This window comes from Arachis ipaensis, chromosome B4 (genome assembly GCF_059453495.1).
Source record: "Arachis ipaensis isolate K30076 ecotype BB chromosome B4, ASM5945349v1, whole genome shotgun sequence".
In the NCBI taxonomy this organism is placed as follows: domain Eukaryota; kingdom Viridiplantae; phylum Streptophyta; class Magnoliopsida; order Fabales; family Fabaceae; genus Arachis; species Arachis ipaensis.
Genome location: NC_142439.1, coordinates 20860895 through 20887565, shown reverse-complemented (window position 1 = coordinate 20887565; position 26671 = coordinate 20860895). Strand labels below are relative to the sequence as shown.

At 35.2% G+C, this 26671-nt stretch overlaps 1 protein-coding gene across 15 annotated transcripts; it reads right to left on the bottom strand.

Moving 5' to 3' along the window:
- Positions 1-6747: 6747 nt before the first annotated feature.
- On the bottom strand, positions 6748-11583 carry LOC107639083 (uncharacterized). 15 transcript variants are annotated; one of them, XM_088485536.1, is made up of 15 exons: positions 11381-11577; positions 11248-11278; positions 10558-10646; positions 10410-10449; positions 10265-10314; positions 10064-10186; positions 9758-9923; positions 8908-9179; positions 8690-8848; positions 8478-8611; positions 8281-8378; positions 8001-8092; positions 7731-7837; positions 7513-7525; positions 6748-6918 (listed from the first exon to the last, which is right to left on the bottom strand). In XM_088485536.1, exons 1-15 carry the CDS (start codon positions 11402-11404, stop codon positions 6898-6900), a joined length of 1419 nt encoding a protein of 472 aa, XP_088341662.1. In that variant the 5' UTR covers positions 11405-11577; the 3' UTR covers positions 6748-6897. The 15 variants fall into 15 exon arrangements, 9 of the variants coding, with proteins under 9 accessions (XP_088341662.1, XP_088341663.1, XP_020976598.1 ...); XM_088485537.1 differs by lacking the exon at positions 7513-7525 and having other exon boundaries at positions 6778-6918; XM_021120939.2 differs by lacking the exon at positions 6748-6918 and having other exon boundaries at positions 7203-7525.
- Between the last annotated feature and the right edge of the window lie 15088 nt (positions 11584-26671).

Sequence of the window (26671 nt, the reverse complement as noted above, 5' to 3'; positions counted from 1 at the left end):
ACGCCAGAAACAAGCATAGAACTGGCATTCAACGCCAGAAACATGCTGCATCTGGGCGTTGAACGCCCAGAACAAGCATCAATTCAGCGTTTAAACGCCAGAACTGCATGCAAAGGCGTTTTACATGCCTAATTGGTGCAGGGATTTAAATCCTTGACACCTCAGGATCTGTGGACCCCACAGAATCCCCACATACCTCCACTCACCTTACCTCCTCATAATCCTATATCACCCTCTCTCTCTCTCTCCATTCACAGTCATCCCTTCTGTTTTCCATTCACCACCCACATCCATACACCCCACCTACCTTCAAAATTCAAAATCTCTTTCCCACCCAAGCCCACCCATATAGCTGAATACACACATCCCTCCATCTCCTCCATATCTTCTTCTTCTTCTACTATTCTTTCTTCTTTTTCTCGAGGGCGAGCAACATTCTAAGTTTGGTGTGGTAAAAGCATAGCTTTTTTGTTTTTTCATAACCATTGATGGCACCTAAGGCCAGAGAAACCTCTAGAAAGAGGAAAGGGAAAACAAAAGCTTCCACCTCCAAGTCATAGGAGATGGAGAGATTCATCTCAAGGGTCTATAGCTCAGTGGTAGAATATTTGACTGCAAATCAAGAGATCCCTGAGATAACTCAGGGGATACATTTTGCTCCACACAATTATTAGGAGCAACTAAGGATAGGAACACCAAGAGCACTCCATCATCCTCCATGAAATTAGAGAAGATCAAAGAGCTATGAGGGAGGAGCAAAAAAGACAAGGAAGAGACATAGAAGAGCTCAAGGACATCATTGGTTCCTCAAGAAGAAAACGCCACCATCACTAAGGTGGACTCATTCCTTGTTCTTAAATTTACTATTTTTCGATTTTTGAGCTTTATGTTTATTTATGTTTGTGTCTTATTACATGATCATTAGTATTTAAGTGTCTATGCCTTAAAGTAGTGAATATGAATCCATCACCTCTCTTGAATGAAAAATGTTTTAAAAACAAAAGAACAAGAAGTACATGGTTTCAAATTCATCCTTGAAACTAGTTTAATTATTTTGATGTGGTGACAATACTTTTTGTTTTCTGAATGAATGCTTGAACAGTGCATATGTCTTTTGAAGTTGTTGTTTAAGAATGTTAAATATGTTGGCTCTTGAAAGAATGATGACAAGGAGACATGTTATTTGATAATCTAAAAAATCATAAAAATGATTCTTGAAGCAAGAAAAAGCAGTGAATACAAAAGCTTGCAGAAACAAAAAAAATAGCGAAAAAAAAATAGGAAAAAGAAAAAGCAAGCAGAAAAAACCAAAAGTTCTTAAAACCAAAAGGCAAGAGCAAAAAGCCAATAACCCTTAAAACCAAAAGGCAAGGGTAAATAAAAAGGATCCCAAGGCTTTGAGCATCAGTGGATAGGAGGGCCTAAAAGAATAAAATCCTGGCCTAAGCAGCTAAACCAAGCTGTCCCTAACCATGTGCTTGTGGCATGAAGGTGTCAAGTAAAAACTTGAGACTGAGCGGTTAAAGTCAAGGTCCAAAGCAAAAACAGAGTGTGCTTAAGAACCCTGGACACCTCTAATTTGGGACTTTAGCAAAGCTGAGTCACAATCTGAAAAGGTTCACCCAGTTATGTGTCTGTGGCATTTATGTATCCGGTGGTAATACTGGAAAACAAAGTGCTTAGGGCCACGGCCAAGACTCATAAAGTAGCTGTGTTCAAGAATCAACATACTGAACTAGGAGAATCAATAACACTATCTGAACTATGAGTTCCTGTAGATGGCAATCATTCTGAACCTCAATGGATAAAGTGAGATGCCAAAACTATTCAAGAGGCAAAAAGCTACAAGTCCCGCTCATCTGGGACAAGCAACAATTTAAGTTTGGTGTTATGATGAGCGGATAATTTATACGCTTTTTGGCATTGTTTTTAGTATGTTTTTAGTAGGATCTAGTTACTTTTAGAGATGTTTTTATTAGTTTTTATGTTAAATTCAAATTTCTGGACTTTACTATGAGTTTGTGTGTTTTTCTGAGATTTCAGGTACTTTCTGGCTGAAATTGAGGGACTTGAGCAAAAATCAGATTCAGAGGTTGAAGAAGGACTGCAGATGCTGTTAGATTCTGACCTCCCTGCACTCAAAGTGGATTTTCTGGAGCTACAGAACTCCAAATGGCGCGCTTCCAAATGCGTTGAAAAGTAGACATCCAGGGCTTTCCAGCAATATATAATAGTCCATACTTTGAATAAGGATTGATGACGTAAACTGGCGTTCAACGCCAGTTTCATGCTGCAGTCTGGCGTCCAGCGCCAGAAACAAGTTGCAAAGTGGAGTTCAACGCCAAAAACACGTTACAAACTAGCGTTCAACTCCAAGAATGACCTCTCCACGTGTAAAATTCAAGCTCAGCCCAAGCACACACCAAGTGGGCCCCAGAAGTGGATTTATGCATCAATTACTTACTTCTGTAAACCCTAGTAGCTAGTTTAGTATAAATAGGACTTTTTACTATTGTATTTACATCTTGGGACGTTTAGTTCTTAGATCATGAGGGCTGGCCATTCGGCCATGCCTGAACCTTTCACTTATGTATTTTTCAACGGTAGAGTTTCTACACACCATAGATTAAGGTGTGGAGCTCTGCTGTTCCTCAAAGATTAATGCAAAGTACTACTGTTTTTCTATTCAATTCAACTTATTCCGCTTCTAAGATATTCATTCGCACTTCAATATGATGGATGTGATGATCGTGACAGTCATCATCATTCTCAACTTATGAACGCGTGCCTAACAACCACTTCCGTTCTACCTTCGATTGAATGGATATCTCTTGGATATCTAATACAGGGGACCGAGTCCGAGTTATTAGTGTCTTCATGGTATAAGTTAGAACCCATGGATGGCCATTCCTGAGATCCGGAAAGTCTAAACCTTGTCTGTGGTATTCCGAGTAGAATCTGGGAAGGGATGGCTGTGACAGACGCAAAAGGATCAATGGATCCTATTCTAGTATGATCGAGAACCGACAGATGATTAGCCGTGCCGTGACAGAGCATTTGGACCTTTTTCACAGAGAGGATGGGATGTAGCCATTGACAACGGTGATGCCCTACATAAAGCTTGCCATGGAAAGGAGTAGAATTGATTGGATGAAGATAGCAGAAAAGCAGAGATCAGAGGAACGAAAGCATCTCTATACGCTTATCTAAAATTCTCACCAATGAATTACATAAGTATCCCTATCCTAGTTATATTCTATTTATCTTTTATTTATCACTTTATAAAACTATTTGAATCTGCCTGACTGAGATTTACAAGGTGACTATAGCTTGCTTCAAGCCGACAATCTCCGTGGGATCGACCCTTACTCACGTAAGGTTTATTACTTGGACGACCCAGTGCACTTGCTAGTTAGTTGTACGAAGTTGTGAAACAGATATAAGATCATGAACGTGCATATTGAGTTTTTAGCGCCGTTACCAAGGAATGGAATGATCACGATTTCGCACACCATGCACCTCTAAATTTCTAATGGAGGCTCTGTTTCCTGCATAAAACTTTTCATCATCTCCCAATTAGAATCTTCTTGGGATTTAGAATTTTCCTGCTGAGGTGGTTGTTGTTGATGAGACTGAAATTGGCGGTTATTGTGATTGTTATTGTGATTTAGAGAATCGCTTTTCTTTGGAAGCCTTCTGAAACCTCTGAGGATATGGTATTTTTGGCTTGTATTCCGGAGCCTTTGGCAATATAGGATAAGTGTCAAGAGAGTCAGGGAACGGGTTGTCTGCACGCTTTGGAGGGGCGCGCTCCACTTCTTCCTTCTTCTCCTTTGGAGCTTCCTTTTCAACTAGCTCTTCATTGGCCTTTGTCTCAGAGCCAGCTATTTTACCACTTCTCAATTGAATAACCTTGCAATCTTCTCTTGGGTTCACCACTGTATCACCTGAAAATGTACATACAGACCTCTCAGGTATTTGCTTGCTCAATTGGCCCATTTGCACCTCTAGGTTTCTAATGGAGGCTCTGGTTTCCTGCATAAAACTTCTCATCATCTCCCAATTAGAATCTTCTTGTGATTTAGAATTTCCCTGCTGAGGTGGTTGTTGTTGATGAGACTGAAATTGGCGGTTATTGTGATTGTTCTGTTGGAAGCCGCCCTGAGAATTATTGTTGAAATTCTGAGGTCTCTGAGGTTGGTCCCTCCACCCAAAATTTGGGTGATTTCTTCACCCCTGATTGTATGTCTTAGAATATGGATCATTGTTGGGATTTCTAAGACCACTCCTCATGTAATTGACCTGTTCAGAAGAGGATTGAGCATAATCATAATTCTTATTTTCTATAAAATTACTTGTCATGTCATAAGGGGCCTCTTGAGATGGATTTTGGGTGTTGATAGCTGAGACTTACATTCCACTCATCTGCTGAGTAAGTAGATTTATTTGCTAAGACATAAGCTTGTTCTGAGCAAGAATAGCATTAAGAGCTTCTACTTCCATGACACCCTTCTTTTGAGGAGACTCAGAGTTCACAGGATTCCTATTAGATGAGTATAAATATTGGTTGCTAGCAACGAATTCAATCAGATCAATAGTCTCCTCTGGTGTCTTCTTCTTGTGCAATGAACCAGCTGCAGAATTATCTAAGCACATCTTGGATATTTCATCCAAACCTTCATAAAAGATATCTAGTTGGGTCTATTTGGAGAACATGTCCGGAGGGCATTGCCTAGTCAGTAGCTTGTACCTCTCCCAAACTTCATAAAGAGTTTCACCATCCTTCTGCCTGAAGGTCTGAACCTCCACCCTAAGCTTAGTCAGCTTCTTTGGTGGGAAAAATTTAGTAAAAAACTCAGTAACAACATTGTCCCAAGTATCCAAATTCTCCTTGAGTTGGGAATCTAGCCATAGTTTTGCTCCATCCCTCAGAGCAAACGGGAAGAGCATGAGTTTGTACACCTCTGGGTTCACTTCATTTGTCTTCACAGTATCACAAATCTGAAGAAAATTAGAAATAAATTGATTTAGGTCTTCGTGTGGAAGACCATGATACTGGCAGTTTTGTTGCACCAGGGTGACCAATTGTTGCTTCAACTCGAAGTTGTTCGCAACTATAGAAGGCACCACAATGATTTTCCCATAAAGATCTGCAGTAGGAGCAGAATAAGAGCCAAGCACTCTCCTTTGTTCTTCATTTCCATTCAGATTGGCCACATTGGCATTAACAGCATTGTTAGGATCCATAATGGATTCTGCAGCCTTGTAAAGTCTTGCTTGTTGCAAACGTCGCCTGAGAGTTCTTTCAGGTTCAGGATCAAAGTCTGAGAGATGTTCTTTGTCTTTGTTCCTGCGCATAAACAAACAGAGGACAAGAAAAGATGGGATTCTCTATGTTAGAGTGCAAAGAAGTCCCTGTGAGGTAACCTGTGTAAAATAATAAAATAAAAATACTAAATAAATAAATAAATTTCGAAAATTATAGGTAGAATTAGACAAAATTTTCGAAAATTAACAGTGAAAATAAACGAGAAAATTAAAATGAAATTAACTAGGTGACACCAAACTTAATTTCAGAAATTAAGGAAAAATATTAGTGCTATTTATTTATTTAAATTTTTTTTTCGAAAATACTAAGCAAAATTTAAATAAAATTAAAACTAAAACGCCTAATCTAAGCAATCAAACAACGAATAGTTGTTAATCACTATCAATCTCCGGCAACGGCGCCAAAAACTTGGTGCGGAATTTATAACCACAAACTAACTGGTAAGTGCACCAGGTCGTACCAAATAATACCTCAGGTGAGTGAGGATCGATCCCACGAGGATTGAAGGACTAAGCAACAGTGGTTGATTAATTTACTTAGTTAGACAAACAGAAAAGAGTGTTTTGGTATTCAAAAGGCATTAAACAAAAGACAGGCAAATAAATAAGTTGGGAATAAAATATGAAGAAGGCAGTTAAGGCTTCAGAGATATCTATTTTCTGGATTAACTTTTCTTATTAATTTATTCTAATCATGCAAGATTTAATTCATGGCAAACTATATGTGACTAGACCCTAATTCCTTAGACCTTTCTAGTCTCTTCTAAAATTCATCAACTGCCAATTCCTTGGTCACTTAATTCTAATTAGAGGGTGAAGTTCAATTCTAGTTTATATGCCACAGAAATCCTAATTACCCAAATATAAGAGGATTATATGTCACGTATCCCGTTAAGTCCAGATAATTAGAATTTAGGAGAATATGTTTTCAAGCTGTTGTTCAAGTAAAGAGCTTTTTCAAGTTATACAAACACTTAATTAGAAAGAGGGTCATACTTCCGTTCCATCCAAATTCATAAAATAAAGAACGAAAACAATTCTTGAAATATAAATCAATACATGAATTAAAATAGAAAAATAATAGTATCAATCCATACAATAGACAGAGCTCCTAACCTTAACAGTGGATATTTAGTTGCTCATGGTTCAGAGTGAAAACTAGGATTATGATAAATTGTATTTTGGTTGAGATGGAATGAGAAGTTAACTAATTGGAATGGAATAATCCCCTGAAGGGAAGTTCCTCTTTTCTTTTATATCTAATCCTAATTAATTTAAAATCTATTTTTTAAAACTAAATATAATATCTTTTCCTATTTTAAAATTAAAGTTTAAATCTGAATTAACAATTGAATCAATTAGCGTTTTCTGCGTTTTCTGCACGTGGTGCATGTCACGTGTACGCGTCTTCTTCGCGTGTCACGCGTACGCGTCAGGTACGCGAAAGCGTCGCTCCTCGCTGTCATCTCCTTTAATTCTTGTGCTGATTCCATTTGTGCAAGCTTCCTCTCTATCCTCTAAGCATTTCTGCCCTATATAGCCTTCTTCTCTTTTTCTGCGGAAGCTCCATCAAATCCAACCAAATACTACCTAAAATAAACAAAATTGCACAAGACTCAAAGTAGCATTCATAGTGGCTAAAAGATAATTAATTCTTGATTAAACTCAAGAAATTGAATACAAATTTACTAAGAAAAGATAGGAAAGATGCTGACGCATCAACAGCTTGTGGCATTGGCTAAATTTAAAGACCCAAGTAGTGGATTCTTGGTGGGCGATAGCTGCATTCTTGAAGCTGAATTCAGAGTTCTTGGCTTAATCAATCCTCTAACTGGTATTATAATATGATATGAAGTGTGCAGCATATCGTGCACTTACTAATGTAATGGTTGATATTCATTGATTTGTCTCAAATAAATGAATGAAGAGAAGAATGTGTAGCATGTGTAGGAACACTAGAACAAGACATTGCAAGATTCCTTCCAAATTAGCAATTGAAAAATTTGCTATTGTTAATGAATATTTCACAAAGCTAGATATAACATACAAGATATTGGACGGAGTTTATGTACCCTAACTATAATGCAATTCACATCAAATGCATTCCATTATGACGTCAAAGAAACTGAACATGGGTTAAATTTGGGAGAAATATGTGCACAATATCATACGGTCATTTCCCACCTGAATCTCCTTCCTGTCCAAGAATGAAAACCAAAAGAGATAAGGAAAGCAAGAACATTTGCACTTCATATCAAGTTGAAGTCCCAGAAAAGTGCATATAATAAAATATTCAGGATTTACCCATTAACACAACTGACAACTATACTCGGCTCAGTTGAGCAACCGTAAGTAACTTTAAAAAAATATATACATATACACACACACACACACATTCTTACCATGGCGGATGAATACGGATCAAGTTCCCAACTTCAAGGTCAACATTGTCACAAACCCTTGGACTAAAGATGATGGTGCTTTCTCCGTTATTTGTTGATGGAAAATGCTGCAAATGCATCAAAACACCTTGAATCAATAACTCAGTATACCTTACACGTAGCATGTGACCCACTTCAAGAAAATCAATCTTCTCAAATTCAGAGTAGGATGTAGAGTCAAATAAGCATAAAAAGGTGAACTCATTTAACTTATATTTTTAACAATTTTACCTCTCTGAACTTGCCAAATGAACAATGACAAACAGTCAGCTTTCCATCCAAGTATCTTGAAATGATTTTCACATCAAAGCAGCCAAGTTCACCTGCAAATGTTTTTTTTAAAAAAAAGAGTATATAACCTTCGCATTTATCTCTTTGTGTCTATGTACTGGCCCTCCCCAACAAGGGGGAGAGAGACTAAGTAACAATGGTTTCAATATGACAGAAGTTTTTGTGATGCGTACTTAGACAAGAATGAAAAAGGCAGACAGAGAAAAAGCAAAAGTTTTACTATCTGGTCTAGCTCCAGATTGTAGCTTTTTCCAAAAGTCCAAATCTCTTTCTTTCTCTGTCTGCATGACCTGCTGCACCTTTCCAAATATTCCAGCTCTGTGCTATTCAGCAACATAACAAAGCATTATATTCATAATTAGTTCAAATTCACTTTCCTTAATTACATGGAAGTAAAAAGAAACTACTACTTCATACCTCAATGAATTATGTACACCAACATGAGTCCCTTCAGCAATAACAGATGAAGCCCCCAAAGCTTCCTGAAATCGATCTGCCATGGTCTGCGTTTTCTTTCCACAGAAAGTAATCCTCATATGTTGATCGCTCTCCTGTAAAAGATGTAGAGCTAGTTATGACAATACTAAAATATGTAATAACTGTAACAACACAACTTAGCAAATGCGCACCTCATTGTCACTTGATGATCCACTATCCACGAGATCAGGGGAGTCTTCACTGTCAGCAATCATATCCGGCAGGTCGGATCTACTCTTCTGAACAGTGTGCCCTGTTTTTCCTCTGGTTTGACCATGTGGAAAATACTGAAACGTAGAGACAGGAAAGGCCTTACAGAAATTAGATAGGCCAAAATAAGAAGGGAAAGATCTTCAAAATTGACACTCACTAGATGTGTTTTGTCTTGGAGATTTTCAAATAGATCAGCCATTGAAGGTAGATTAGGTCCTGGTGCAATGGCTTCTGCTTCAGCCGGCTCAGTATCTGAACTTAATTCCACACCATTATTATCTTCTGTATGATTACTGTCCAAGGTTGCAGAAGCCCAAGGTCCATCAGCTTTCTTTTCAGGCAATCTATCAGACATTGAAGGACCAAAATTCCCACATTTGTGTGACAATGATGACATTGAAATTCTTAACTTAGCTTTCCTCCAAACAACTGCAGTGGTTATCAATTTGACAAAATACTTAAACTTTCAAAGCATGAAGTAAATGTTTATGCACTGGAAAAATGGTACTTTTTGGAATTTTTCTAATAATATTAGGAATTTTCCCAACAGCAAAGGGAGGACAAAAAATCACCCAAAAACTGATATGTAGCAAAATTATTGTTTGGAAAAGCAGTAGACCACAGCCCATATTAGTAACACTTCAGATTTTGATCAATTATTTCTTCATCTAAATGTTTGGAACTGTACACGATCAACATAATTGCTTCATCAATTACTACTAGAAGAATAGATCCAAAATTCAACTTCAATAAGAGACTTTACTCCATTTCTGTGTGGAAATTATTTTACTAATCATCGTATGCAACCATAGAGCATGAACCCTATAAATAAATACTGAATTATTTTGGCTGCAACAGCTGCAATTAGCACTGGGATGACACAAGATTCCAAAGAAATCTAAAAAGCACATCAGCTCAACAAAATACTTCTCTAACAATTTTCAAATTCCTTATGAAATTGCCGTTAACTATAATGGAGAAACTTCTATTTACTTCAGAGTAGGTACCACATCGGTCTGCTCTGGAGGTGGAAGCGTGTAATTCTGAGCATGAAGAACTTTCTTTGGAAGGTAATACTGCTTCAGATCTTTCATTAGAAACTCGAACTTGTTTGTATCTGACGAATTGAGGACCATACTTGCGAAGCTCTCTAATCGACAGGACAGTGTTACCCTTTATATTAAAAATAAAAGATGATATTGATTACTAATAGAGGATATTAACAACAAAAGTACAGAGCTGGAGAAATTAACAAAACAAATTGCTATAAGATCACAAACAAAATGTTCTTCTGTACTAACTTCAACAAGTACCTCATCCTGAATTACTTCTTCGTCACTTGAATTGGCAGCTACCTCCCCCAATATGCTATTGCTGTCACCCTCGTTGAATTCGGGCATCTCAACCTCATCTTCAGGAGGTGTATCTGTTGGTTCCTGATCACAACAATATTAGTTTTACATAACAAATAATCGAAAAAGTAATGGAATCTCAAAAAATTTATCAAGACATGCCTTAATTGACAAACTGCTGCTTGTCCCAGCCAAATTTTGATTCGAGATTCCTGTGACAACTAATAATAATTAAAACTTACACACAAATACTAATTGTTAATAGTCAAACATAATGCAATATCGACAATTAAGATAACCGAGGCACCTTTTAGAAAATCCAACCGCACTGGAAGAGGCAGTTCTTCCTATCATCATAAAAATAAACAAATAAATAGTAAATAGTTTGTATATTTCGAAATAGACATGAGAGATTGAGAGTGAATAAGGGAGAGTGTGGGGATTAACGAGTGGACCTTGCTGGAGGCAGCGGCAGAGGCTTTTAAGGTTTTTACCGAAACGACGTCGTTTGGACAAGCGTCGTCTGGCTCATCTACGTCGTCATCTGCGAATTAAGAGATAAAACTCAATTTGGTCTCAATTTAGTCCATGAGGTTTCAATTGCCTCTATTTAGTCTCCGAAATTTATAAACGTGCCTCATATTAGTCTCCGAGACCATTTTTAGTATAAAAACGTTAATAGAACGCTGTTGTAGACTATCACATGTCACGTTAAAACTTGTAAAATGATGCAGTTTTGGTTTTGACATTTAAATAGCTCAAAAACGACATTGTATTACTTATTTTGTTAGGTAAAATTTTAATAAACACCATTTAGGATGTTGTTTTTAGGTTATTTGAGTGCCAAAACGAAAACGTCATCATTTGACAAAGTTTAGTGTGGCATCCGGCTGTCACGACAGTGTTCCGTTAACGTTTGTATGTTAAAAATTGTTTCAAGGACTAACATGAGTTATGTTCTCAAAGTTTGGGGACTAAATAGAGGCAATTGAAACTTTAAGGACTAAATTGAAACTCGCATATAAATTCAGGGACTAAATTGAGTATTATCTCACGAATTAAGGAAGAAGAAAGTGATTCGCAATTTTATTCTAATAATAATAATAATAAAGCACGGATTCGTGATTGCAGAAGCTACTAGTTACCGGAAATGCTTTGATCTGAGTCGTGATTGTGCTGTAAAATGAATGAATTTGTTCTAAGCAAGTAAGCATTAAGCTGAACTTAGTTAAGTGAATTGGAAAAAAATATGCAATGAATGTTTGAGAGGGAAATTACACGGAGTATATTTTGGCGCCACATTTGAGCTGCGAGCTGAAACAGCTTTCCAAAGATGGTGTTTGTTTCAGTTTCAGACCCAGTAAATCAATTAAGGAAGATGGAGGTTTCAATGGCAATACCACATGTCTGCTAGCATATTTTGGCAAATATCCTATTTCTATCTTCTTCACCTATTTCGTCACTAATATTGGTCCCTGTATATTTGTTTAAATACAATATTATTTAACTTATTTTTAATATAAAATTTATATTTTAATATATATTTTATATTAATAACTGATTTTATTGTATACATAATATAGTTAATATTTTGGACGAATTTAAATATCTCACATTTTAAAATATAAAATACAATTTTTATATTTTTAAATAATTAAAGATTTATTTATCATAAATTAAAAAATTTAGGAATTTATCTTTTTATTATTATTATGAGAGAAAAATAAAATTTTAAAAATAAAAAAAATAAAGATCAAATTTTAATTAGAATAGTTATCAAACTTTTAGTTTCAAGAAATATGGTTAGGTCTCCTTTTTTTTTGTCATTTTTTATTATTCTTTTTATAATTTTAAAAGTTACTTCTTTAATATTTGTGCTGTTAAGGATTCTCGACCTTTCTTTCTTAACGAGAGCGATGAAGTTCTTTTTTTTGTATTGGGAAGAGCATACTGTAGTTGTGAAATATAATTTGGACGACTTAGATGAAGTTGATGAGAGTGTAATTGCCTTGTTCCAAGAGTGTTGGGGCTGAGCTATTAATTTGTAAGAGCTTCAGCAGCCTTTTGTGGACGACCAAAACCTTTCTTCTCAATTTTTGTTTTTGTTTTGGTTTCCTACCTTCTCCCCATATGACAGGAACTAACAGGACACCACGTCTAACGAGCTCAGTGTGAAATTGTTCTGCTCTTTGCAAAGCCAAAGATACTGTTTCTTTTTTTCCAGCTAATATAACCTACAACCCAAGCTTCAGTTAAAGCATAGACTTTATGTTAAAAGGAAGGAGAAAAAAATATCAAACAGATAAAGTGTGTGTGTTTAACTGTTTCTTTTTTTTTTTTTTTTGCATACTGATGTGCTGCTGATTTGTGTTTTACCGTTTTGTGACTTAATTAGTTAATTATGCTTAGATTGTTCTATTCAAATATCATATTGATTATTGAATATTTTGTGTTTTTATTGAATGATTATTTGATTATTGATTAGCTATGGACACTTTATTGTGCTGCTATTTTGTGTTTTTTTTTTTTTTTTGCATACTGATGTGCTGTTGGTTTGTATTTTATTATTCGGTGACTTAATTAGTTAATTATGCTTAAATTATGACTCTGGGCCTATTGGGTCCCAAAAATATGAGTGAGTATCAAACTACACTGCCACAAAAGAGTACTCATCTAGGTGAGAGTGGCAAGGTTTCACAAGACCAAGCCCTCCACTATTTATACCATCTTTCTTAAGTGGGGAATGCTAGGTAGACAATGACTTTGTTGAACAATATGAACAACGGGCCCTAGAAATTAGCCCAATTAGATTACTAACATAGGTATACCCGTAAACACCCCTCTTCAGTAAATTCTAGTTTTAATTATCATAATTACCACCATCATAATCATCCCATCCACTCGCCCACCCCCCTTTCTTTGACCCAACAGTCAAAACATTTCCCCTTCCCTACTTTTCAAATAGCATTCAGTAAACATTAGCCTTCCCTTACCGCCATTTGAAACGGCATTGACGAAGGAGGACCTTCCCACATTAGTCGCTTCTTTTCTGCAGCAACCCGCCGTCCATCCTGCCACTCGCCGAACCGACCATCCCCAGGCGCCTCCATTGTGAAGACGAGCAGCAGCAGGCGAACATCCCTGGCCCCGTCACGTAGAAGTTGCCCAGAAATCACCGGCGTTCAGTGGTGGAGCTTAGTTCAGACAAGGGGTGGCCATGGCCCCCCCAAACTTTTTATAAAAAACTTAGTAGTACTTTTTCAAAAGAGAAAAAATAGTTCAATTGACTTAAATACTTTACTATGACTTAAAGTATCTAATAAGTTCAATAAACAACACTCTCTCTATCTTTAGGTTCAAATATAAAAAATTAGATATCTTTTATTTATTTAATTTAATATTATTTTATATTTTACTATTTATTTAATTTAATTTTTTATATGATAAAAAATAATAGAATATTCAATAAGTATTAATATTATTATATTTGTATAAATTGATAAAAAAAATTCAATAAATATTATAAATTTTAATATTTGTCCTTCTAACTTCTTCTTTATATATTTGACAGGATATATATTCAAATTTTTATATAAAATAATAATGAAAAATCAAAGAATTGATACATTTTTTAAGAGGAAGACTAATATTTAAGAAGGAGAACATATAACTTTTACAATATCAACACATGTAGATAGTTCTTCTACTTTAATGAATCACAAAGAAAGTGAGATATAACCTTCAAAAGTTCAAAAAGTTATATCTGATGACTTTAACTTTAACTTTTTGGAACGAGATCTTGAAAAAGAGCTTTAAATTTGACAGTATCACCCAAACCAAAGAGATGAGATTAGACGAGTTTATTTTAAATGAGGTCCATATAAAAAAATATTTGACAATTATTTTCTATTTGGCCCCTCCAAAATTTTGTTTCAAGTTCCGCCACTGCCGGCGTTGTCCTTTAACCGCAATCTTCCTAGGTTGTAGCCGTTGCATGTTCGTGTCGCTTGGAGTCATCTTCGGATACAACAAGAGAAGTCGTGAAGTGTGTTTCCCTTCCCAGATTGAAGGTCAGTAACCAGTAACCTGATAACCGTTTATTCAAGGTTTAGATGTTCATAGGAACTTTTATGTTCTGTTTGCATAGAAGAGTTTTGCTGATTGCGGAAATTTCTGTGCCTGTTTGACTTCTCCAAGTGTTTGTGAACGTTAGGAAGTTGAAAGGAATAATGACCCGTACATCTTTCTGAGCATCCGATTTTTCGCATCTTGTTTTTTAAGGATTTACTGTATTTGGGTTTGTTTTGCCTCCGGGTACTAGTAAGTCAGCAATTCGTGTGAAAGCACGTGCTATGAATATGTTGCTTTGTGAGTTGTTTAAGAAATCTAAGTCGGATGGTCACTTTTATTCATGAACGGATGGTTGAATATTTTCCACAGCTGTTTGAAATTTGGCTGACGATGTTAAATTTTTTTTAAGTCCAGAACCTAACCTAAAAGGCTGTCACAATTGAAAAAATGTTAAATTATCTGATTATGTATATTTGATATTGAAGAGATAGGTTTGAATTGGAATCCTGTATGTTTATTTAAGGAAAAAATTGTAAGTATAATTTGGAATCAATTTACATTTTTCTAGTCTTAGCTGAAAGTGTATTTTACTTCTTCCTCACATGTCCACTTGCATTTTATCCATTTGGTTGGATAGGATATAAGTGAAAGTAGTTTTGGCATTGAGTCTAACCGTGCAAAGACTCTATTTACATGTTGATCAGCATATTTGATAACCATCGCAATCAATATTTGGGAACATTCTAAATAACCCAGCTTTAGACTTTAAAAGCAGTGAGTAAGTCAGTATGATTAGTCCTCTTGACACACCAGATCGAAATAAATAGTGCGTTGCCTTGAATTTGCAAGTTAGTTTGTCTATTTGATTTTTTTAATACTTGCGGTGGGAAAATTATACTAGATGAATGTCTAAAGTTGAGCGTTGTGACATGATCTACATCATTTAGGTAGCAATTTCTGATGTTGCAAATCTCTGGAGCCTAGCAAGCTGGTTATATTAGGACTTGTTTTGGTGACTTACGTAATTAGAAGTTCAGTTTTTAACAGCTATGCTTTCAAGGACCTTGTTTAACTTGATTTTTTTTTAACTGCCTATGTACTCATACTACACACGACTGTAAGTGTTATGCTGTTGATTTTCATATGTTTTTTTTTTTAAATTACAGCATGGTTAGTAATATCACATGGTTCACGGATCCTTGGATTAAAGCAAACATGTTTGAAATTTGATGGAGCCTTGGCTTGATATTTTAGTATTATTTTCTTTATCTGTTTCTGGTTCATTTGATTGACCTTTAATTTCTATAAATTACGGATGCTCAATTTTGTAAGAAAAGATGGATGCAAAAATGAGATGGCTTTTAGCAGTGGCTTAATATTTGGGAACATTCTTAATAAAGCAGCTTTAGACTTTAAAAGCAGTGAGTAAGTCAATATGATTAGTCCTCTTGACACACTAGTTCGAAATAAATAGTGCGTTGCCTTGATTTTGCAAGTTAGTTTGTCTGTTTAATTTTTTAATACTTGCAGTGGGAAAATTGTACTGGATGAATGTCTAAAGTTGAGCGTTGTGACATGATCTACATCATTTAGGTAGCAATTTATGTTGTTGCAAATCTCTGGAGCCTAGCAAGCTGGTTATATTAGGACTTGTTTTGGTGGCTTACATAATTAAAAGTTCAGTTTTTAACAGCTATGCTTCCAAGAACCTTGTTTAACTTGATTTTTTTTAACTGCCTACGTACTCATACTGCACACGACTGTGGGTGTTATGCTATTGATTTTCATATTTTTTTTAAATTACAGCATGGTTAGTAATATCACATGGTTCATGGATCCTTAGATTAAAGCACACATGTTTGAAATTTGATGGAGCTTAGGCTTGATATTTTAGTATTCTTTTCTTTATCTGTTTCTGGTTCATTTGATTAAGCTTTAATTTCTATAAATTACGGATATTCAAATCTTGTAAGAAAAGATGGATGCAAAAATGAGATGGCTTTTAGTGGTGGCTTAAGTAGATATGAGAAAAATTGGTTGTAAATACTATAGTTGCATCATGATTCATGTCTACGTATCTATGAATATAGTATTATCGATCTTGGATGTTGTAGAGAGTCGTTTTAAATTTAAATAATAATACATAGTTATACAGTAACAAAATTTGTTTCCGTGTGAAATTTTGCGAAATAATGCGAGAGGACTATTATACTATATGAAGGTAAAAAATTTTACGTTTTTGAACTGAGCTACAGCATTTATGAAGGAATCTTTTTCTGTTAATAACTGCTAGTGTTAATAATAATAAGCAATTGTTATCAGGAATTGGATTGGTTCATTTTGTAATCGGAAGGCCAATTTTTTAACTCATTCCTTTCTATGGAGCCTGTTATGACCGATGTCAGGTTCTTTGCTGTTTACTTGAATTGCGCATGACATGCTGATGTTCTGCTATTGATTTCCTTTTTTTCTTGTTTCTTAAATTACAACATGGTTAGTAATATCACAGGGTGCATGGATGCTTGGATTAAAGCGAATCATATCGAATTTGTTGCAGCTTGCTGATTGATTTTTTTTATTTATGCTATTTTTTTTTCATGTGATTGAATTTGGACTATATACACTATGGATGTTCAATTTTATAAGAAAACTTCATACCTAAATGAAGTAGGCTTTTTTTCTAGTGGCTAATAGAAAACTTTATTAATATGGAAGTCATTGCAACGGCAACTTGATTGTTGATGGCAACATTTTTATTTTTTAATCCTTCTTGGAACATGATGTTGTGTGTGTCCAGAGCTTTGGATTGTTGGTTGTGTTTGCAATTATAGTCAAATGATAATGTGTGTTTCGTATCAAGACTTATGGTTGAATGTTTCCTAACAGGCAAGAACCTGATCTGAGTTTCACTTGCTGAACAACATTTTAATGGGGAAAAAGGTAAGCAGTGTTTTGTATTAACAAAGTTTTTATTCTTTTTATTTCTAATAACTTGTATTGTGTTTCTTAATAGAAATTAGTGGAGACACGATGTTCTCCATGCTACATCAACGGGATGATAACCCACTTGCAAGAAATTAATGCCGATGCGAAGCTAGCTGAGATTGATGCTATTGGGTTTGGCTTTGTGAAGCAGATTCCTCGTTGGGCAGTCAAGCAGACGATAATGATTCAACTGGCCAGGGCTTATGATGTGGAGACAGACACACTTATAGTGGATGTCGGAAACATCCCAGTTAGTGCTGAGTTAATTGGAAGGGCGTTAGGGATACCCTCCAATGGTCAGCTCCTTGTCTTTAATTGTGAATTAGTTATAATATATTTTGCTGTGGGTTTTGCTCTTTGTTATGGTTAAATTTATTCTATTTGCTTATTTTAATCTGAAATGTAGGGGTTGACATTCCGAAAATACAAAAAAAGAATCCGGCTCATCGGGAAATCAAAGAGCAATTTAAAAAGAAGACAACCACTCAACTGCGCGACTTTGTTTATGCCTGCCCTATGGACACAGAAGCGGATAGGATAAATTTTAGAAGGTACTTCATATTGGTGGTCTTAAAGATGTTCCTCTGCCCAACCAGCCAACAAACAATTTTTCCATGGCACATTCCTCCAATTTTGGATGTCTCAGATCCAAGCAAATTTGACTGAGCACAGAAGACATTCAAGTGGCTCGGGAAGGTGATTGAAACACACCAAAATAAGAAGTTTGAAACTTGTGGCGGCTGCATGTTTGCCCTAATGGTAAGTTTAATTGTTCATTTACTTATTTAGCCCACTTGCGGTAATGATGAACTAAGAAACCGTACAATCTTTCCATCCAGCTCTTGTACTTTCAGCGGCTAAGGCATGGTCCACTAGAGCGCTGTCAAGAAACAGAGCCATGGTTGACTGCATGGACTGCATCAGAACTTGAAAAAAAGGCAACCAATGTGATTGATGAGGTACTAGGATGGATGATATATTCTCTGTTATAATATAATCCAACTGAGACATTCATAATTTTCTACCTCGGGATTTCGGATGAGTGTTTCGTAAGCTCAGTTGACCCTTTGATGTTAGGTCCCATCGGAAAGAGGGAAAAATTTCGAGAGGAGCCAAAGTTTCAAACCAGGAAGAAGGGGGGAGAATACGCAACTAAAAAAAGAGCGGAAAGAGAGAATGCAGGAGTAGAGTGGCTCAAAAGGTAATGTGTCTGTTGAAATTTAAAGTACGTGCAACATTAAAGTCATAGGCGGTTAGATTAGATGATAACTTCAAGTGTTTATTTTTAATTGCACAATTGGAGGCATGCTCCTATAGAATTTGGATGTTTTATAGGTTCCGCATAAGTGTACTTGTATGTTGAACTAATTGAAGTTGGTATATGGAATTCTCGCTTAATGTACACAGGAATGCAAGGAGGCATCTGTTACAAGTGTGGACTATAAGAAACCAGCAGAAACGCCATCAAGGCCATGTGAATCAAAACTTCCTGGAAGCCCTACAGCGCCAACATGGGTGAGTTCATCTTAGTGTATACATGTGTTGGCATCATGAATTAATTACTCTGATCTCCTATTGATGTTGTTGGGGTTTGATGTTGAATATGGTTTTGTATTGTGTTATATCTATTCGATGTTTAGGTGTAATTTTATTTGGCTTGGATGTTGACCTAGTGAGATTTAGGTTGTTATAGGAATGAACATAGCCTTTTTACGAATTGAGTTTTCTATTATGGTCATGGATTTGTATGCGAGTATATAACATAGTTGTTTCTTTCTAAAATCATGATAATTTGGTGGATATTCCATATTCAGGAAAGCAAGATAGGCACCCGAAGAAAGTTGCCCGTCGTCAGACCGAAATCCGTTAAAGGCAGCTGTACAGCACGTGTTGCCGAGACGCGCAAGGAGAAGAGTGCAGTTGTTTCTGACTTCGACGACGACAACCACGTGCCAGATGTTCATCCAAAGTGCCGTTTATTTGATGACAGCTCAAGCCTGACAGGTGAGCAGCTAAATCAGGATGTTGAACAGTTTGATGCGCAGCAAGTTGATCCAATTACACCTTCCATAGCACTTGTGCAAGTTACTGAATATGATTTTGACAGGTAAGCTCTATCAGTGTACATCTGTTGTAGATATGTAATGGAGGTATCTTGATTTCCGTGTGACTTCCATCCGAGTGTTAACTGAGTTGCGTTACTTTGTTGCTTTCGATGTAGAGAGTTTGATTTGAACTTTGTGTGGTGTCCGGAAGTCAAAGAGATATTGTTAAAAGTTGAACAGAAGAAATACACCAAGCCATTAGAAATGGAACTCCTGAAGACCGTGATGCCGAATAGGTCACAGTGCCAGACCCCGAGTCCCGAAAGGCCTAGCTTTTCACTGGGCTTAACACAGCTTGAGAAGCCACCGGCCACACCCCCAATCACAGCAGTACATCCAAGGCTTAAGGGTGTTAAGTTAGGAGAGGATAAGGAAGACATGGTCCGAGGATAGATTTTGAACTCTTCCCTCGACGAAGAGGAGCTGTTGGCAACCTACGAAGGTAGGCCATATCTTCGGCTATTGAGGAAGGATCTATGTACATTAAAAGCACGTGGTTGGGTTAACAGCAACGTAAGTGCTTAATCTTGATGTTTTAGTTTCACTTATTGCGTTCCTCGTACACTTTATATCATGATTTTCAATTTTGCACCGCAGATCATTCAATGGATGTGTTACGCATTCAATGATGCACAGTCCGAGAGATTCAAACGTGATTTCTACTGTGTCTGTTCGGGCATATTGGTATGAATAATATACTATTTTCACAACTTATTGTCGACACTTTATAACTGACTGATCCTCTGACAACAGGAAACAGTCATGCAACCGCACAACCTCGAATCATTCCATAACGGGCTAGTTGCGGTGTACAAGGGCTTGGGTCCAAACTTTGGAGAGGATTCCAGATTCTTTAACAAAGTGGATGCAGCAAAAATAAAATGGGTGAGACATTGATGTATTTTACATGTTGCATGATACAGTATATTTAGACAAGAATGTATTTGTCCGTGTCAAATGCTCTACACAGTTTGCTAGGTGTTTGTTGCATATGTAGGACAATTCTTGATGTTTTTTCCTGATCGACTTGTTGAGTAGTACTTGTTGAATAGAAGCAATCATAATTAGGACATGTGATGTATCGCCTATTGGTGCCCGTAGATTGGGATGATTGTTTCGCTTGTGTAGGATTTGATCTGTTTGTGCTTCATGGTATACCATACAATTAATGTTTGACGCTATTGTGATGCGTGAATTTTTGTGACAGTGGTTTATTCCGATGTGTTCAAGAGGACACTGGTGGCTGTATGCAATTGAAGTGGCAAGGAAAAGGATTGTGGTAATTGATAGTCTTCATGATGAGGCACATGACAATGAAAGGAAGAAACTAGATTCATATGGGGTAAGATCAAATAATTCCTTAAGCATTAATCATGAATACATGAACCCCTTAAAACATATGCTGAAGAGAAATTGCTGAGTGATTTTCAGGGACGGCTAATTGAAGACATGGCTAAGGTGGCCATCCCGACATATGGCCGGAGTCCAAACGGCCCAATGTGTGTGTATGCCAAAGTCCCCATGCAACCAAACGGGTAAGTAGTTCAAAGCAACAAACCCAATAAATGATTACTTCGCAAGTGGATTTAGCATAACCATTTTATTAATGGCAATGGTTTTACTGGATTATCTAGTTGGGACTGTGGTATCTATGCCATCAAATTCATGGAGACATGGAATGAAGGTTGTAACATAGATGAATGGAATGATAAAAGTTAACATGTCGGTCTTTGTTTTGGTTGTGTTTTTCCCCGTTGAAGGAATTGAGCATGTTGTCGATCGAATGCGTAGTAATGTTGCCGGTGAAAGAATCTGGAGCAAGACAACTCGGTTCAACAGAATTCTCCTCCATTAAAATGGCGATGAGAGGTCACGTACTTATGAAACGGGAGCCGCAACTCTCCCGTGTATTACACCGGATCAGTCGGTGACGACGAGGCTGCAATGGTGGAGGCCTTGGGCTGCAGGGGCTGCACAGTCCTTCTTCACGGAGACCTGAGGTGGGCTGCACGCCGCGCTGGTTGTGGAGTGTGGTGAAAAAAAAAATTTCTCCGCTTGGGGGTTTGATCGGACATCAAAATAGGGGGAGGCAGCATCGGTCGTGAGTGAGCGGGGAAGACTGGCTTCGTTATTGGTAAGCACCACCAAGAGAGGGAGGAGATACGGTTTCAGAGGATAGGAAACATGTAACTTTTCCTTATCCAAAAAGATGAATTTTAAAATTTTAAAAAAGGTTATTATTCTAATTAAATTAATTACATCATTAAATAAATTTAAGAGTAATTTACATTTGTAACCCCATTGTTCATATTGTTCACTAGAATTATTGTTCACCTATACTTTTCCTTCTTAAGTGGCAGCATATGGCTTGCTATGAAGAGTGTCAAACCTTCTCCATGGTAAGTCTTGTTTTAGATAACAACAAAGAAAAACTTGGTAATGAAATCATATCTTTGTTCTAAAGGGATAAGTATGATTTTAGTCCCAACGTAGAGGCCGAAATTTTGTTTTGTCCTTGGACTTTTTTCGCTACAAAATGAACCCCAAGGTTTCAGTTTGTTTTAAAATCGTCCTTTTTATCAATTTTATTTTTTTATTACTAAATTACCTCTCATTAAAAAAATTATAAAATAAAATAAATATAAAATAAATAAATAAAAAGAAGAAAGAAAGGGATACAGAGAAGGGGGTGGGGAGAGAAAGAAAGGGGGTGAGAAAAAGGGGAGGAGGGGGGAGAGAAGGGGGACCGTGATAAATCCCATATTTAGGGTTTATCTTGTACTTAATTTAGGAGATTTTATGACCTTTTACCCACATTTATTCAATGAAATAGCATTGTTTCATGATTGTCTCCCAATTTGTGCTTAAGTGTGAAAACATGCTTTCTAGGTCCTTAATTAGCTAAATTCAATTCACCCTTGATTCCACTAGATGCCTTGATTTGTTTGTTAAGTGATTTCAGGTTGAAAAGGCTAGGAATGAATCAAAGGAGTGAAGAGGAAAGCATGCAAAGTGGAGAACACATGAAAAAGCCAAAGATTTGGATATCTTCATCCACGCGCACGCGCACTGTACGCACACGCGTCGATCGCGAAAACGCAAGGAATGCACACGCACACTGTACGCCTACGCGCCGATGGGCGCACGTGATTTTTTAATAGAAAACGTGCCCAGCGATTTCTGAGAGCTGTGGGGCCCAATTTGCAACCAACTTTGGCGCCAAAATGCATTTAAAGGACCAAGGATTGAAGGGAATCAACACTTAGCATCATTCACACACATTAGGATTAGGATTAGTTAGTTTCTAGAGAGAGAAGCTCTCACTTCTCTATAGAATTAGGAGTAGGTTAGATCTAGATCAAGAATTCTTAGATCTAGGTTAATTTCATGCTTTGATTCACTTTTCCTTTATCAATTCTTCTTCTTCTACATCTCTTCTCTCTAGTTTAGCATTTAATTCTTGTAATCCTTTACTTTCATGTTGATACACTTTTGTTTCTTCTATTTTTATTTTAATGCAATTTATGATTCATGTTCCTTTATTGTTCATTTGATTTGTTGTTGTCTAATTCCTTGCAATTGAGTAGTGTAAATTTACTTTCCTTGCAATTTTACTATGTTTTTCTTTTATACCTTCCAAGTGTTTGATGAAATGCTTGGTTGGATTTTAGAGTAGAATTTTAGTGCTCTTGGCTTGGGAAGGTAACTTAGGAACTCTTGAGTTGCTAATGTCCAAGTGATTGACGATTAGGAGCCATTAACTCTAGATCTCACTAATTGATTTGGTAGAGAACTAGGACTTATGGACTTGGATTGATATAGCTCACTTGACTTTTCTCTACTATTAGTTAGGGGTTAACTTAGTGGGATTGATCCTTGACAATTCTCATATTGTGGTTAGTGATTAGGATAGAGATCCTTGACCACCAAACATTGCCAAGACCTTTTTAGCTATTAGTTTTCTTGTCATTTATCTTTCATGTCTCTTATCAAAAACCCCAAAACATACCTCATAACCAATAACAAGACACTTTGTTGCAATTCCTAGGGAGAACGACCCGAGGTTCCAATACTTCGGTTTATAGATTTTAGGGGTTTGTACTTGTGACAAACAAATTTTTGTATGAAAGGATTATTTGTTGGTTTAGAAACTATATTGCAACGAGACTTCATTTGTGAATTCTAAACCGTCAAAGATCCGGTCATCAGACCGCTGCCCTGCCGCACCGCACCGCACCACCACCGCGTCAGCTCCTCTGCCTTCTGCTTCTACTTCTGCTTCTATTTTTGCTTTTGTTGTTGCTTCACCATTGTTAATTCACTATTGTTGATTCACCTTTCACAATTGTTGTTGTTAATTTATTATTGGTGATACTGCTTCTGATTATAGTAAATTAGTAATTGCTTCTGATTATAGTAATTGCATGATGATGATTTTTTTTGTTTTCTGAGTTCTAAGTTCTGCATCTGGGTTCTTATTTTTCTGGTTCTTGTTTTTCTTGGTTCTTGGCAATGATGATGATGATTTTTCTTCTGATGATGATGTTTCTAGGTTTTTCTTCTTCTCTTCTTATGGATTTAGCTATTGTTATTCTGTTCCTGCTTGTGCTTCTGTTGGTGTTTCTGCTTGTGTTTCTGCTGGTGCTTCTGCATGATTTTGGGGAAGAAGGGATAGGGGTATTTTGGTTCGAAGGACAGTTTTAAAACAAATTAAAAATCTTGGGAACCATTTTGTAGCGAAAAAAAGGTCAGAGACGAAATAAATTTTTAACCTTTACGTTGGGACCAAAATTATACTTATTCCTTGTTCTAAATTATTTTTTCATAAGATGCATAGGCTTGGTTGTGATCCTTCCAATCCCTTGGTATTATCTGTTTGTTCTGAGTTGGATATGATCGTGAGTAAATTGCATTTTCATTGGGATTTAATTCAGGAGATTGAGGTAGGTTGAAGTTTTTGTTAAAGTTGAAAAATCATATCTGAGCATTTGCAACATATATTATTATTATTATTATTATTATTATTATTACAAGCAACACAACAAAATGGAAATCACAATCAACCATTGTAAAATTTAGGTAACTAAAACAGGATAAAATAAAAGCAAAAATGTATAAGGACTTGTGATACATTTTTATTTTATGACCTTTTTGTTGGGATCTATAGACACGGCCACTAATTCAACATTGTTATTACATTTTGATGTATGTACCTCTGCTATAAAAAGAAATATTATCTAGCTTTCGATATTGTCATTTTATGTAATGTATTAAATTTAAATTTAAAAGTTATTTTAAGATTTATATTATATTATAATTATGTTCTAAAGTATTTATTTATAATTTGTTTATTATTTTATTATAAAATAACTTTTTTAGTTGAATCACGGTTGAATCAGTAAACAAGTAAATCAATTACTAATACGGTTTAATAATTGGTCCAATTTTTAGAACTTTACTTGGAAGAGAATGCGAGACAAAACCCTTCTCTCAAAGAAGTGTGTTATGGAAAAAAATAAGAAAGAAAAAGAGAGTTCTTGAGACAGAAAAAAACAGTAACACCAACGTATTAAAAACTCCTCTGAATACCTTAAATGGCATGTTTCTATTCTATATGGACATCAAAAATAAGTAATAGGTATCATTAAAATAATAGATTTTAAATCAAAACACGAATGAATATTATAAAAATATTTTATCTTTTTAACAATAATATTAATAAGAATTTCATCAAAATTCTCTAGATTAAGTCTCAAACAAATGTCGTTTAAAATAATATTAATCAAACAGATGTTCCAACAAAATGAGTAAAATTAGTTTTTCATACAATAATATAATTAAACAATTATTACGTAATACGTAAAATAATTTTGTTGTTAAGTTAAATTTAATTCACACATTTTTTATTTAATAAATATAATTTTCTATTAGAGAAATGTTATAAACTTTGAAAAAACTTTTAAATATATTGGTACTCAGTGTATCAATAAATTTTAATCATTAATCTTAATTATATTTATTATATATATATATATATAGTAATTAAGATCATCAATTAAAAATTACTAAAATACTAGTATATTGGTACACTTTGAAAATTTTCTTAAACTTGGTTTTAGTACTATGTTCTTGTTTTATTGTAATTTTTCATAAATAAAATAATGAAAATTCAAGTACAATTAATTTCGTAATTTTATATGAAGTTAGTAGTTACAAATATTTAATAAGTTTAATTAAATTATCATTTAAGATTCTCAACTATCAACTTCACATGAAATTAATTATATATAAATTTTCACTAAAAAGTATTTCTATTTTAGACTTTTAGTTTTATTTAAATAGAAAATAATCAAAATATATACTCTAATAAAAATATCAAAAATATTTTTTACTTAAAGATATAATTTATTTGTTTAATCACATTTAAAATAAAAATAATATTTTATTACATATTAAAATTAAATTATATAACCAATATCTAATGATCAAAATAAAGCATTTTAATACAAAGACAACTATAAAATTTTCGTTAAAATACCTGTCTAAAAGAAATTGTGAAACAAAAAAAATAAAAGGATAGAAGAGTGAACCCAGAAAGAAAGATGAGTTGATATTAGCGTAAGGGCTGCTGACACTTGACACTGCATCCGTGGATAATGAACACTGGACACCATCTATCTATCCTATTATCATCCAATCCAAGTTATCCAACCCAACGGTAAAAAATCCACCATCAGTCTCCAATCATTCTCTTTCTTCCCTTAATTTTTTTCAGAAAACTTTTAGATGTTTGTTGAGTACATTGATTAATTATTTGCTTTCAAATTATATGTTACTCATCACTTATTTTGATACATAAATTTTTAATAAATATTAAATATATTAAAAAAATAATACTCTAGATCATATTATCTTATCTTGTAGTCACCAAAAAAAAAAATATTATCTTATCTTGTGTTCTTTAATCCTGTCTGACAGACTCACTATTTTTAGATTTAGGCTCTAGTAACTATAACTTTTTGACAAGAATAATATAATCTAAAATTTACTTTCTCTTCTTCCAAAAATATTTTTTTTTCTTTTTCAGAGTGATTATTAATATTATATTGTTTGTCTTCTTTTTTTTTTCTAATCCTATTCCTTTAATTCCAAACAAAGATTAAAAAAAATAAAAAAATTTAATCAATGTATCCAGTCTCAATAACTTTTTAATTACAAGTATTTAGTCACTACTTACAGACACACAACAAAATCAAAATAAATACACTTGAAAATTAAGTCATAACTCTAACCAAATTTTTATTCTAAATGGTAATATTGGTGTATACATCTTAGGTATATTTTCCTCAATTTACAAATCATATTAGATTACATATATAATCTCACAGTTCATATACACCATTCAATC